General features: G+C 45.4%; 1 protein-coding gene across 3 annotated transcripts; it reads left to right on the forward strand.

Annotated features, from left to right (window-relative positions):
* The first annotated feature begins 153 nt into the window (after positions 1–153).
* On the forward strand, positions 154–14637 carry IRAK2 (interleukin 1 receptor associated kinase 2). Of its 3 annotated transcripts, none has more exons than XM_027702582.1 (13): positions 154–569; positions 1897–2076; positions 5139–5288; positions 5944–6056; positions 7459–7629; positions 8029–8093; positions 8506–8620; positions 8887–8996; positions 9377–9572; positions 10254–10316; positions 11334–11534; positions 11696–12206; positions 12469–14637. In XM_027702582.1, exons 1-13 carry the CDS (start codon positions 431–433, stop codon positions 12585–12587), a joined length of 2133 nt encoding a protein of 710 aa, XP_027558383.1. In that variant the 5' UTR covers positions 154–430; the 3' UTR covers positions 12588–14637. The 3 variants fall into 3 exon arrangements, with proteins under 3 accessions (XP_027558383.1, XP_027558384.1, XP_027558382.1); XM_027702583.1 differs by having other exon boundaries at positions 7462–7629; XM_027702581.1 differs by having other exon boundaries at positions 155–569; positions 7435–7629.
* Positions 14638–14942: the final 305 nt, after the last annotated feature.

Consider the following 14942-nt stretch of genomic DNA (forward strand, 5'->3'; position numbering starts at 1 on the left):
CCGGGCCGAGCGTCCCGGGCCGAGCGTCCCGGGCCGAGCGTCCCGGGGCGGGCCCCGCTCCCACACGGGCTGTGCCGCCTGCGCAACACTCGGGAAACCGGCCCCGGCCTCCGTCACGTGAACCCCGCGCTGTGGCAACCAGGCTGGAGCAATACCCGCTCACGGAAAGGAAAATGTGATCTGCACCTGGGGCCTGACGTCAGGAGCAGGAAGCGGCGCTGCGGTCGGAGCCTGCCGGGGATCGCTCGTGGTGTCTGTCGCTGGCCCTTCCCCCGCAGCCGGGCTGGGACGGGCCGGGAGGACAGGTCTCGGAGAAGAGGAAGCTTCGGGAGAACACCCGCGTGTTCCCTGGCCGAGGAGGCCGAGGGCGGCGATCCCGGGCGCGCACCATGCGCGGCCGCCGCTGAGGGGACGGGCGGAGCGCGGAGCCATGGCCCTGCAGCCGCCGGCCCTCGCCCCTAGGGCGGGCTCGGCCCCGGCGCTGTACATCCACAGCATGCCCGCCTGGGTGCTGGAGGACTTCTGCCAGAAGATGGACTGCCTCAGCGAATACGACTGGATGCGGTTCGGTGAGGGCGCGGGCTGGCGGGGATGGGGCAGCAGCGTTTGGGACCCACGGCCGAGCCCTTCCCAGCGCTCGGCAGAGCACATCCTGGAGACGGGGAATTCTCCTGGAGACAGGGAATTCCCGGGCACTGGTCTGGTTTTGTTTTTCGAACAAAGGTGGAATTCCGGATTTCTGTGTTCCCTTGGCTCCTCCCGGGCAGCCAGGCTCCCTCCCCTCGCTCTCCGGCCACGCTGCAACTCCTGCCGCTTCTCACTGCCTGTTTTCACTACATCCTTCACATCTGGTCGGATGTTCTGGTTTGTTCTTTCTTCTTTTCATTATACTTTATTTGTCTTCTCATACTTTCTGTCCCTATTTTTCTTGGTCCTGGCCATGTCCAGTCAAAAAGTACAGAAAATGTAGTTTGGGGGTTTTTTTGGGTCTGTATCCCAGTCCAGAAAATTCTAACCTGAATCTTTTCTTAGTGCTTTATTTGACATGATTTGACCTTCCTTTATTTGACATGATTAAATTTCATTCAAGACTTCCCTAACTGTCTGCTGAATAAGCTCTTACCCCAGTTAATCTTCCTGAATGTAGGGAGGGATTCATCTCCGCTACTTTCAGATGTATAAAACTGTATTTCTGACGTCCTTCTGAAACTAGCTGGGGTGGGAACTCGGGAATCTTTGTCTCCACACACACAGCGCAGGCCTCGGCCCCTCTGGTTCAGGCACAGCCCCTCCGGTGCTGCAGGTGTGGGATGGAGCGCTGTGAGGGAGGTGGGTTTCGGGTGGGAAAGCGAGATGGGAAGAGCACAGGGGGTGACCAGCATGTGCCTGTAGGGTCAGCCTTGGCACGGGATCTCCTGCTCCTAAAACTGCCTGTGTTTCCCTGATAGCTTTATCAGCACGTAACTAACACCCAGGTGATTCAGTTGCTGTTTGGCTCCCCACAGCACTGGGATTTAGGAATGCAGGCAGGAGTGCAGCCACACCACTGACTGCTGTCACCTGATTTGGGAGAATCACCCCAGGAATTTAATCTGAACTTACTTTGGTACAGAAAGTACTAAGGAGAAAGAAGATTACAGGGAAAATATGCTGAAAAGTGTAACTGGGGGGGTTTTTTTGAGCGTCTATGATATAACAACATTTTTCCAGAATAGCAGAAGGAAGAAAAGGGATATATATCTTACTTTAGAACAGAATTTGCTTTGTGCTTAGCTAATTTATTGTGATCCTTTCTTTTAAAACTGTGCAAATGCAAAAGTGAACTTGCTTGTTTACCTGCTTGCCTTGCTAGTTTTCTCTAGTTTTTAAACAGCAATATCTGTTCTCTCTCACCAGCCTCCTACGTGATCACTGATCAAACTGAGCTACGGAAAATCAAGTCCATGGAGAAGACAGGGATCAGCATCACAAGGGAGCTGATGTGGTGGTGGGGAGTGAGGCTGGCAACAGTGCAGCAGCTCCTGGACCTGCTGCAAGGGCTGCAGCTCTACCGAGCAGCTCAGGTCATCCTGGACTGTGAGTAGCTGCCCCTTTCTCCTGCGGGTCTCTGCTGCTCCCCACAGCATCCAGCCCCCGCCCCCAGGACATCTCCCTTGCTAGCCAAAGAAACATTTTGTTGGGAGTCACATCCTCAAATCCTAAAATGTCTCCACTGATTGTGATTTTCTTCTCTCTAAGTTAAATTGGTGGTGGGAGGGAAGAGGTGACACAGGAGGACTCAGTGGTTCCCCCAGTTCATCACCCCACCTTTGTAGTGCCCATCTTGGACCCTTAGAGAGGTGCCAGGGAGACAGGTTAAAACCTGTGCCCAAACCTGGTCTGGGTCTTTTATGCATCAGATGGGGTTTCAGAACACAGAGGCTACGCAGAGGGTCCTGTGGCACTGGATCACTGGATCCTGGGAGGCAGCATGTTACAGCCCCTGCCGAGATTGCTCACACAAAACCCAGGTATGATTGGCCTCTCTGGTCATGTAAAATGCAGAGTCAGGCTTGCAATACAAGAGCAGCTTCCAGCAACTGGCCATGAAAAGTAGAGACACAACAGGGACAAAAATGATCATCATCCCTGCAGAGAAACACCATCCCCCTGGGGGTCTGCCTGCTTTGCTCCCCGTGGTGTGTCAGTGTCACCGTTGCTTGCGCAAGGTGCCCCTGGCACAGGAACCACAGGGTTTCCCTTCTGCTGCTGTCACTTACCTTTTGTTCTTTTTTTGAGCTTTCTCAAAAATATTTCTGAGATTTTTTGCACTTCAGTTGCCACAAGCTACAAAAACTGAGTGTTTTTCCCTGTTAAAAATAAAACCCCATCAACTTCCTCCAGGCTGGAGGAGTACGCTTTGGGATTCCTGAGGAAAAGCTTGGCTTCTCAAAATTGCACTTGGCTGATGCAAATAAACAGAGGTGTTTGTAACGATATCTGTGGGCTAGACAGTGAGCAGGGAGAGTAAATACTGAGAGATCGTGACAAGAAATGGGCATCCTCCGTTGAGCTCACTGAGCTCCTGAGCTGCTGTGATAAACCCGACAGAGCTGTGTGACAGCTGTGCCATTGGGCTGCTCTGTGGCTGCACAGGGAGCTCCAGGTGGCTTTGGTTTTGACTCTGGGTTCTGTAAAGCAACACGAAGGCTGGATAAAGGGGGCTTAAAAGAGGATGGAAGAGAAAAATCCTGTGATCACTTTTTAGTTATGGTTCTGGATGATCGGTATTAATTTTGTCCCAGATCAATTCAAATGCAACAAATTGCAAAAGTGCAATTAAAAAGCTTCTTACTGTTGTCTTTTATATTGAGGTCCATAGCAAAACTTCATGTTAATGTAAGTGGCAGGAAGTCTGGATTATTTTGTGGTTCTGCCATGCAGAAGTAGTTAATTTTTTCCGGCATTAACCCAATATGGTCATTTCACTATGTGCTTACTCATAAGCAGAAGTGATTTCCAGAGGTTTAGACCAATCTTTAAAGTTTTTATCTACTATTTCTGCTTTTTTCTCTGTGTCTGAATATACTTACTCAGGTGATCCCTCTGGGGCTGATATGGAGGACACATTGCTTGTTCTGTTGGGCACTTTAGAAGACATAGTGGTCCTTACATCACCATAATTCCATTCATTCCAGCTTAGAGGAATAGGACACAGTACACAGGGAGGTGTTTCGCTGGAAGATTATTTCCCAAAGAGTTTTATCTCTGTTCAACAGTTTCTTCCACTCCCTAGTCCCACTTCTGAATGACCATAATAATTTTTTCTATGTCAGTTCTTTAGCTGCAGTACTGCCCTGTTTGTCTGATGTGCAGGAAGTTGCAAAAGTCGTAAAAAACCCTGAAAAAGTAGGTTGAATGAGGGAAGAGATTCTAACTTCTGAGACTTCTAGGTTAAACTACAGGAGGAAAACACCAACAACTGTCAGTTTTAACTAAAGGCCTGCAGACTGCTCGATGGCTGATTTCCAAAATCTGTACATTTGGGATTCCATAGCATTCTGGCACGGTAACAAACATACCTGAGTGTTCTGAGTTTTAATTTTCAGACCTAGTTTCATTCAAACCTGAATTCATAGGTGGCATTAAAGAAAGTGGATACAAACCCCAAGCAGAACATGCCCATTTCTACCATTAGTGCTCTTCAGGTACTGCTGCTCCTGAGCCTCAGTGCCTGAACCTGCCATGACTTGGCTTCTCTCCCACGGTTCACTGACTCTTGGTCAAGTAGCCCAGCTCACACATCAAACATACAGCTTCCTGCTTGTTCCAGATACGCCCTGGGCTTTGCACAAATCAAAGAACACAGGGCTGCTACCTGATTTCAGATGCAAACAGAGGCCTGGCACGTTTGATTCTGAGATCACCACTGTGCTTAAGATACAAGGCTGATAGAACAACAGGACAAAACCCCCATGTAATAATACTTGAGCTTATTTTATTTTATGTAAAAATAAAACATTAATTTTGATTTTTAAGAAAATGCTGAATGTATTGCTGATAAAAGGTGCCTGGTAGAAACAGAAGTTTAGAGCTACAACCAGGAAAATGTTGTTCTCAGGGACTAGAAAGGCCTTATATCACCCCTAGTGCACACAGGCCATTTTCAGGCTCCTTTTCAGCCTCAGTTTTAAATGTATTTACAGATAAGAATTCACATGCTTCTTCAGGAGTTTCTGACAGCCTCCTATATCACAGTATCTTGAAGTTTTGTACTTTATTTTGTTCCTATCCTAACTGTAGCCTAATCTCATTTGAATAATTCTCCCTCAGATGTACATGTTTTTCCAGTCCCTGTACACCAAAAACATCTTTGTCGTTCTTTTAACCTGACTTCAAGTTGCTTTTTCAGGCCTGACTCTCAAATTTTGCCAAGCTATGTACAGCACAGGATGTGTTAGAGTTGTAATGAATTGATAATTCAGCCTTTAATTTTCCCTTAGATACCAGTAAGTCTTGAGCTTTGACCAATTTTATGTTTTTCCTAGATTGTCTCTGGTTTGTTTGTTTCTGTTCCATAAGTAGAAGTATGAGTATTCATTGCAAATAGTTTTGTATAGGAGAGTGTTTCCTCATCTTGCCTTTGCTCTGTGTTGAAGGGACATCTGCCTCCAACGTTACCAGCCCTGAGAAGAAGGAGCCAGTAGAGCCCCCCAAACAGGAGATCACATCTGTACCTCCCACAGAAGGCAAAAGGAGAGAGAAAGAAAAGGAGATGAGTGTGTTGCCATCCCCAGACTCAGCAGGCAGTAAGTACAGTCCCAGGCTGGAATTGGCTCTGCCATGAGGTGACTGCACAGCCCAGGCTGCTGCGTGTTCAGGTCAGGATGGGACAGTGACAGCCCTGAGCTCCACCATGGGCACACTGCAGTGTTTGCCTTTTTCCTAGCACTGCTGTATCCTGTTTATTCCTGACTTTAGCACACTGCTTCCTGCTCCTCCTTCCTATAGCTCCTTTGGCCTTGAGAGATGCTGGCTGTGTCTGTCCCTGGGATCTCAGGATCCCAGGGCTCTGACTGCCATGGTCCCTCCTGGCTCCCTGCTAAGAGTAGACCAGTGCATGCATTTCCTGCCCTGTGTCCTTCTCTCTGTGCCAGCAGAGAACCAGGCAGGGGTCAGCATCCCCTCTGTGTGGGAGAGGGAAGGAGAGAACCCCAGCACATATGTGGGAGAACATCTGCAACAGCAGAGACACAGGGAGCTCCGTGTCCCCAGCAGTCTTCCTGCAAACAGGAACCAGGAAGACAGCTCCCTGTCTTCACACAGCATTTCACAGCTTGTCAGAGATTATCCCTGGTCAGGAACTTCAACAAAATACCCCAGACCTTCATAATTCTCAGACCTTCATAGTTAGTCACAGGCTGTGGTATTATAAAAGGTGTATTTTCAATGCTGTTATTTCAGTTTCAGATGCCGTTTCTGGAGGAGCCTTGTATTCCCTCCCTGCTCCACCACCTCCCCCGAGAGACCTTTTGAATTCCCTACAGTCCAGTCCTCCTGTCTCATCAAGTGTGAAGGTAAATCCCCTTAGTATTCACTGACCATAAGAAGGAAAATTGCTTTTATGACATCCCACGTTTTTTTAGTTAACAGTTTATCCCTCTACTTGTACAAAAAGCCATAGACCTGGTGAACATGTGGGGCTCAGTTACAGTGGGTCTGGACTGAATAGACAACTAATGCTTCAATTGGACTCCTTATGGTTTACATCTCTTTTTGCCAGTGAAGGACTAGTGAGGGAAAAATGTACAGTATTGCATACTGCATAGCTTGGAAGGGATAACATGCCCACAAATAACAACTGAGTTTGAAGAGCTCTCCAGTGTAGATTTTACAGAGGACTTACCATTTCTGGTGTGATCACGGGTCAGGGCAGTAGTTAGCATTGACCAGTCAGAACTGCATACATCTTTTACTTTCATTTTATACTTAAAATGTGGTTTCTGCTCAAAATTGGGCTGGTATTGAATTAAAGTGTTGCTATCCAGAGCCTTGAGTAGTTGACAGCGGAAAATCTACCAGGATGGAGGAGGTTCCATCACCTCTCTGAGCCCCTGTTCCAGTGCCTAACCATTTCTGTGGGAAAAGTTTTCCTCATGTTCCTCACGATTCCAGCACACATTTCCTGTCCCTGCCTCCCTCAGCTCTCCTGTCTTTCAGACTGTCTAGCTGACACCTCAGGGTGTTTCCCAGATCCGTGGGCACACTCTGCTGCCATCATGGTTGATTTCTGTGGTTTATTTTGTTTGAGGCTTTAAACTCTTCCACAGTAACATGGTTCAGGAGTACCAGCCAGGAGAGTAGATTACCTCAAAGAGTGCAGTAGTTTCAGAGTTTCTTGAGAAAGAGTTAATGCTTTGTTTCCTCAGGTCTGGTGCACATTAAGGTTGTGAAAGTTGCATCATTAGGCTACAGTGGAACTCTAATTACAAGTGGTATTAGGACTTGCCACACTGGAAGCAAAAAATTATTGTGAAACCGACACCAGGTGCTCCAGAAGTGAATGTGAAGTTCCTACCAGAGCATAAATACATTATGAGGGACACCACTTTCTTATCCAGCTGTCTCATAGCCATAAAGATTACTATTTTTTGTAGCTTAAACTAACATCACATAAATATATGGACTTTTAAACAAAGCTAAGTCTGTTTTCTGGGAAAGGTGGAAATGCAAATTGGTAACTGATTTCAAGTCACTTCTGCAATGCAAAATTTTTACATCATAACAACATTATGTATTACCTGCACCCTAAGGAGTGATTGCACAGTACCTTTCATTTTCATTCAGCAATCACAGTGATTGCATAAATCATGGAAAAGAAAATGTGACACGTGAAAGAAGCAAAAAGGACGGAGATTTTCATGAGATAAACTTGTTTCTTCTACAAATGTCTAGCCTTGCAGCTCTTCTACTCCTCAGCAGGAGACAATGGCTGATCTCCCCAGCGGGAGTCTCCTGTGGGCCCAGAGGGAAGTTACGAACGCCACGGACGGTTTCAGTGACAAGAACAGAATCTGTGAAGGTACTTTTGCAGATGTCTACAAAGGTCAGAGGAACAACACAGTGTATGTCATCAAAAGGCTGAAAGAGGCGAGTACTGCACCTTTTTCTGGAAGGGGATATGTTGTTAGCATCTCTTTCCTGTTAGCAGTTGTTGTTTAATATTGTGTGGGCAAGGAACCGGAATGGCTACACAAGAGGAGATAAAAAGGAAATGATGTAAATAAGTAAACCTAGATCCAGCAAACACCCGTGATGGATATTTAACTCTATCCGTGGGAGTAGCCTGCATTGATGATTGCATCAGGGGTGTCTTTACAATGTTTTTGTTCTAATTCTCAATTAATTATTGCCTTTGACTCAACATTGCCATCAGTGGTACTTGCCCATTGCCTGCAGCAGCTCAGCAGCAGGAGACTGACAGATCTGTGTAAATGCAGCACCTTGTTAATTATGACTGATGTTGTGTTGCACGTTCTCATCTTTCAGCTGGAATGCACAAGCCCAAATGCTACCCAGAGGTTCTTTCACACGGAGGTGCAGATTTGCTTTCGGTGAGTGGTGTCTCAGGGGCAGCGGTGCCTGTCCCGCTGCCAGGGGGTGTTTGGTCAGCCCTGGGGGTGTCTGTGGGCTCTGTGCAGGCTGGGATGAGGCTGGAGTGCTGCCTTGTGGGCCCCAGGGCTGTGCCTGCGCTGGCATGGCCGCTCTGAGCCCCTGGGGTGGGCAGGGAGCCGTGCCCCCTCCGTGCCCCCTCCGTGCCCCCTGCTTGGGCAGGGCTGCCCTGCCCTGGGCTCCTGCCACCCTGCCCGGGGCCCAGCTGTGCTTCCAGCTGTGCTTCCAGCTGTGCTTCCAGCTGCAGCACGCCATTCCAGTTGCCTTGAATTTAGGCACTTAGTCCAGATCAGGATGTATTTTTCTGTGTTGCTCTTATTTCATCTGCAAACGATTGCTGCTCTGTACCTGCAGGTGCTGTCACGTCAACATTCTGCAGCTGCTGGGCTTCTCGGTGGAAACTGGCCTGCACTGTCTGATATACCCATACCTGTCTAATGGCTCCCTGCAGAACAAGCTCCAGTGCCAGGTGAGCAATGATCTGGGGCTGGGATCTGCCTGTGATTGCCAGTCCTGCCCTGCTATTGCATGGAAACAATCGCAGCTCTTTGGACTCTGAGAAACAACCAGAACAAAAGGGTGCCCAAACACCCTGACTGCAAGCACCAGAGAGGCTGCAGCTCTCTCCTGGAGTTTTGACTGGGACTCAGACTAAACCTTTGGTTTTCAAAACTGCCAATGTCTTACAGTGTTTTAGTCTATAAAATAAAGATTTTTTTTCTCCCTCCCTTGCAGGATGATTACGCTCCACTGACCTGGGAGATGCGAATCAGCATTTCTGAGGGAGTCATCCGAGCTGTGCAGTATTTACATAATTGTGGAATTCTTCATGGGAATATCAAAAGGTGAGGGGTTTGGTATATCAGCACTTCCTTGGTCACTTGATAATTCCAGGATTTCTTTAATAGTAATGACTAAAACTTCTGCAATTTGGAAATCCATTTGCAGTATTTTCTGCTGTCCCTTGTTCTGTAGGGCCTTTACCCTTACTTGTTTAACCTGTCTGTCCTTCCTCAATGATGGAAGTATATTCTTTTGAAGTAATTTTTTGAGTGCTTGTTCTTCCCCTTCTTCCTTTCTACCCTTCTCTGTCCTTCCACTCCTATGCAGCAGGCAAAATGCTGGACACTTTCAGTGCTTAACTTCAGAAGCGTAAAACTAATTCTTTGCCTCAAGTTAAAGTAATGACTTGACCAATAATGTTATTTCTCTGTCCTTATCACAGCTCAAATGTCTTGTTGGATGAAAACTTTACACCAAAGCTTGGACATTCTGGCCTGCGATTGCATTCTGCTGATAAAAAATCAGAATATGCCGTGATGAAAACCAAAGTCTTACAAGCTTCTCTTACTTACCTGCCAGAAGATTTTGTCAGACATGGGAAGTTAACAGAAAAAGTGGATGTATTCAGCTGTGGTGTGGTATGGCTCCTTTTTCCATGCTCTATTGCATTCTTCGGTGCTTCTAGACAGGAAATTGGATATAAGAACAAGTGCCTCATGTAGTTGTTTTGCTGGCAGTTTCATATCATAATTGCTGGCTCTAGAATGTGTTGAAATCCTGTTTTTAATTATGTTCACACTCCAAATATACTTCAGTTTGTGGCAAAGTGAGGTGAATCTTTTGAACAACAGACAAGTGTTTCCTTTTGCAAAAAAAAAATATTAGTGCTGATTGTTTATAAAAAGTCAAGTTCTCAGAATTCTTGCAGAATTGCCACATGAGCTGCTACAAACATCACCTGTAATCTGGAATTTCAACAAAAATAATTGATAGTCTGTGATGTCACCTGTCTCCAGGTGTTTCATTTAAATAAGAAGTTACTCTGTTCAGTGTGATTTCTTATCTACATTTAGCTTGACTTTCTTCTCATCCTTTGTCTCAACAGTATCTATTGTACCTAACTATAAAATCTGGACTTGGCTCTGGAGGTAGTTCTAAAGTCTCATGAATGCCCAGAGCTGGCATTGTTAAGCCATCTGAAGTAAAAATAGAATATCAAAATGCCTTGGCAGTTCAATATTTCTTCAGTTACAAAACTAGTTTTTAAAATTGTAATTCATTCTGAACAAACTGTTTTATCTTTCAAATACACTTTCTAGGTCTTAGCAGAGGTGCTGTCGGGGCTTAAGGCACTGGATGAAGGCAGACACCCCATTTATCTGGTAAGGAATAATGGACACCAACACAAGTGAATGGGGTTGCTGTCATAAAATTAATTTTACTTAAATACAGTTTGATATTTGCCATCTGCTGCACCACGTGCTGAAGAAGGGATGTTTAGGAGCCATATCCAGGCTCTGTTAATGTCAGTAGCTTGCCTGCCTTTAACAGAGGCAGAATAGATATTCCCATTTCACACTGCTGAGTGCTGGCCTGATTGGATTAGGAAAAACTCCAGAATAAATCCATGCTTATTTAAGAGACAAAGCCTTGTGCTGAAATGCTGCTGCACGTTTTCTGTGTGCCAGAAAGAGGTGTCTGAGCCACACTGATGGGGAAACCTGGCTGGGTGAGAACTGCAGGTGCTCATCATCATGTTTATCAGGTGTTTGTGTCTTGCACTCTTGCCTGGAATTGATAACCAGGCGAGTTTCCCAAGGTGAGGTTGGAGCTACACGTTCTACTTCCACAAGCAACCAGAAGAGCCAGGCTCACTGAATCACTGACACTATCTGCAGAGAGCAGCCTCCACCTGCATTCCTTCTGAGGGATGTGCTCCTGAGTTCCCATCTGGCTGAAGCCTTGGAGGGGAGAACAACAGTTCTGTCACTTACTATTTCCAAGCAATTCAGCAACGTTCAAAGGGGTTCAGAAAATCAAAGATCCTACATCTTTGATTTCTTTAACATGTCACAAAGGCCTGAGCAAGAATGCTGCTCTACAAGTGTTGGCTCTTTTTCTTCCCTATCTAAAGCAGCACAAGCCAAGAAGAGCTGGGCCTGCTTTAGGGAATTTGGCATTGGACACAGGCAGAGAAAGCCTCTGCCCTTTTCTCTCCTGTGGAAACAAACATTTCTGTCAGCTGCAGGAATGGAGATTCTTAAACCTTCTCAGTCTGTGAACCAGCCATTGAGGAGCACTAATGACAAACGTGGCAATACTCATTCTCAGAGACTGAGGCAGAAATAAATGCTTGTGTTCATTTTGCCTTCACTAATGCATCTCCTTCCTTTGAACAGAAAGATATGATTGCTGATGAAATTCAAACAGCGAAAGAAAGCTCACACTCCAAAGTAAAAAGTTTGGAAAAGCTGGCTGCCAGTGAAATCTGCTGCAAATACCTAGACAGGAAAGCAGGACACTTGCCAGAAGAGGTTGCAGTTGATTTTGCCTCAGCCATCTGCCTCTGCCTGAGAAAGAAGAGTTGTAACATAGCAGAGGTAATATTTTAAATACATGACCAACATTTCAGTCTCCTTGTCATCGAGGAGCTGACAATGTTCATGCCTTACTTGTTTTTGGGAGTGTTGACATAGGAGAATATGTGTAAGCAGGGGTACAGGAATTATTCTGCATTCACAGATATGGTTGTTAAAAACAGGTGCTTGAAATTATGGAAATGGCTGAAAATAAATTAAGAGAACATTACATCTGTGGAAGCAGCACTTCCGGCTTCTCCATGAACACTCCAGAGGAAACGGATGATGAGACTGCCAGTGTGAGCATGGATGTGCCTTCTGCAGTGGGGAATAAAGAGGAGAGTGCCCAGGCAGCCATCCTGTGCAGTGCCAGCCCCTGTGCCCCTTCCATGGGGGCCGTGGCACCCGACACCTACTGCGGACACGTGTCACGGGTCCCTTGTGAATCAGATGAGTCCAGTAGTTTCGTATGGAATCCTCCAGAAAAATCCACAGAGGAGCTGCCTGGCCACAGCTGCAGCACTTCAGAAAAGGTGGCAGGCTCTGGTCACAGGGTCAAGCAGGAGAAATGTGCCCAGGGACTGCAGGAGAGGAACGTGGCGTGTGCCAGGGGCGGTGGTGTCCCAGAGCCAGCAGCTGCTGCCCAGGGCTCCTGTGCCCAGGACAGCCTGGACTCCTCCTGTGCTTCACAAGGTAAAGGTGCCCTCCTGGGGTCACACCAGGGACAAACCACTTTCTTCTCCAGGATTGCTTAGGTTCTTCCTACTTTTAAACATTTCATCTTTTCTCCTTGATTATGAATTTACTACTAAATCCACACAATGTTTTGTGGGTTTCTATTAGATATTTTTCCTAAGCTAGTTTGGTTGGTTGGTTTTTTTATTTTAGAGTTATCATCTATTCCTTAGACAAGATGGATTTTTTTTTCTCAATATTTGGGCATTTTGTTTTTCAGCCTTAGCCAGAGAGACATCTTGGAAAATACAGATAAATGATCAAAAAAAGAAGCTCATGGAAAACATTTTGCTGTATGAAGAAGACAAGTTAAACAGTTCTGAACTTTTTGAATCATAACTTGGAAGGATTTATTAGCAGTGACCAGCTTAGAAGAAGAAATAAGGACTGTCTCTTCCTTAGAAAGATGGTAAAAATGTGCTTTTCATGTAAGGTTAAGTAGCAGATTTGGATCAGAAACATCAGCCCTGACTGAAGGAAACAAAAGTGATCACACAGAGAAGCAGCAGAAAATCCTTGTTCTAAAGCACAGTGCCACTCTGTACACAGAAATTCCTTCTGCCTTTTCATCTGCAAGGTGAAAAGGAATGGCAAGCACAAACAAGTGCCAAGATAGTTTACAATCCTTTTGCAGTGTTTCAGAAAACATCTCCAGATCATGTTTGTCTCAGCCACAGTGCCAGGAGTTACAGAACCAGCCCTGAGCAGTACAGGCAGCAATGCCCTGTGCTGTTATCCCACTGCACACTGCAAACAGGGATCCTCAGAGCCCTGGGGAGGTTTTCCAGTGAATCTCTCCTATTCCATCTGATCTCAGTGCACATACTCAAAACACTGCATTACCAGAAGGGGGGGTTCTTCTGCAAGCTCTCAGACGTGTTGTACTCAGCATCATCCCAGCTGGAACTGCACTGAGCACAGAGGAAAGGGAAGGACTTCAGCCACGTTCCTCTGCTCTTGGAGCATCTCTCCTACCCCGGGGTGACACAGGTAAGCCCAGCCTTCCAGGTCACTGGGGGCACCTCTGACGTGGGGTTTAGTTCTTCAGAGGAACACTTTAAGGAATTACTTTTTTCTAAGTGTCCTTTATATGTTGTTAAGGTTTCTCATTGTGTTTCACATTATACTGTTGTATATTAAAATATCTTTAATTTTGTTATAGGACACTTGAAATATAATTTGTTGTATTTATTTTGGCAATGGGTCAAAGATAAGCTAGTAAGGGGAGCTGTTGATGGTTCCACGCTCACCATGTGTTCTCAGGAGTCCTTGTGGGTATCCCTTGGCTCACCCAGCAGCAGCTCCTCGGGCTCAGCCTCGGGGATCACATGCAAGAGAAGAAATAGAAGCTTGTGTGCTGGTGTATTTATGATCAAGTGAAAGCCTCCTTAAGAAAGTGTCACTATTTTTATGACACCTATTATTTGTGCTATTGTTAGCATATTCCACTCATGCAGTCTAGGGAAATACTGATTTATTATAAACCAAAAGAACTATCAGAGCACGTAGCTCAGCTTACAGACAGGAGACTGCTGCCTCCTGAGCACAGGGAATAGGGCATGATGTGCAGAAATGGCTACAATTCACAGTGCAATTCAGGGAATATTAAAAAAAATATATTAATTATATGTAATTATTCTCATTGGAATTCTATAATAGTATATTTTCCTGGCTTTACATGAGGGCCTCATACCTTCTATTTTTGTAGAGTACCTAGTTCATTTTATGTATTAGTATGAGCAAGTAAAAGTATTTTAACTAAAGAGTATTAAAATCATATTTATCAAATTAATTTCTACACTAAAAACTGTTAAAATCCCTTACTTATAAGTGCCTTGGATACTGTCTATGTGTTTGCCAGTGTCAGATTTTTTTAATTTTACCAGAATCAAATCAAGACAACATTAGTACTGATATAAGAAACATTGAGTAGATTCAGATTGGTCAATAACCACTTAATTCTGTAGATTTGAGATACTTTATGCTGCTGAAAATGTAATTTTCATTGTTTTTCATGGGTATGTTCTGGGAGATCCATGGTAAAAGCCTCGGGTCTCCTGCAGGAAGGACACGTGGACACACCACAGAGCTGAATGGGAAACCTGAGAGTTTTAAATTAAGAAATGTGATTTGTTCTGTTTCACAAAAGTGCTTTAGAGGTTTTGTTCTCTTGTAGTCATCTAATTTAATTGTTATTCTTTGCCTTGTTCCATGCTAATTTTTAAATATTCTGAGGTGATAGATGTGGTCTTGTAGAGTTACACAAGTATTTAATGTAACATATATAAGACAGTGCATGGTCTTACATTGATACATAACTTGGCTATTCAGAGGCAAGTTTATACCTTACTATTTGCTAATAGGATTGTGAATAAAAAACTGAAAAAAATCTTTCTTTAATTGCCTGCTTTTTTGTGCTTTATGGCCCAGAAAATGAGTGTCAGTCAGCGCCGAGGTCCCGCCCCGGGCACTGGCTAAGGGTGGGTTTAAAAATAACTTCAAAGTGTGGCAACAGGTTCGTGCCCTTCCTCCTTCCCTGAGGATGAACAAAGCTGTAAGAGCAGAAGAGGGAAGCTGGCACTGTTTACCTTCTCCCTTGGAAATGCCCAGACCAAAGGAAGAGCCGCAGTTTTGTAAAGCCCAGCCTTGTGATGTCCCATTACAGCAGGGAAAACACCCCACAAACAAAAGGAC

The sequence above is a fragment of the Neopelma chrysocephalum genome, unplaced genomic scaffold (assembly GCF_003984885.1).
Source record: "Neopelma chrysocephalum unplaced genomic scaffold, ASM398488v2 Primary Assembly neopelma1_189, whole genome shotgun sequence".
In the NCBI taxonomy this organism is placed as follows: Eukaryota; Metazoa; Chordata; class Aves; order Passeriformes; family Pipridae; genus Neopelma; species Neopelma chrysocephalum.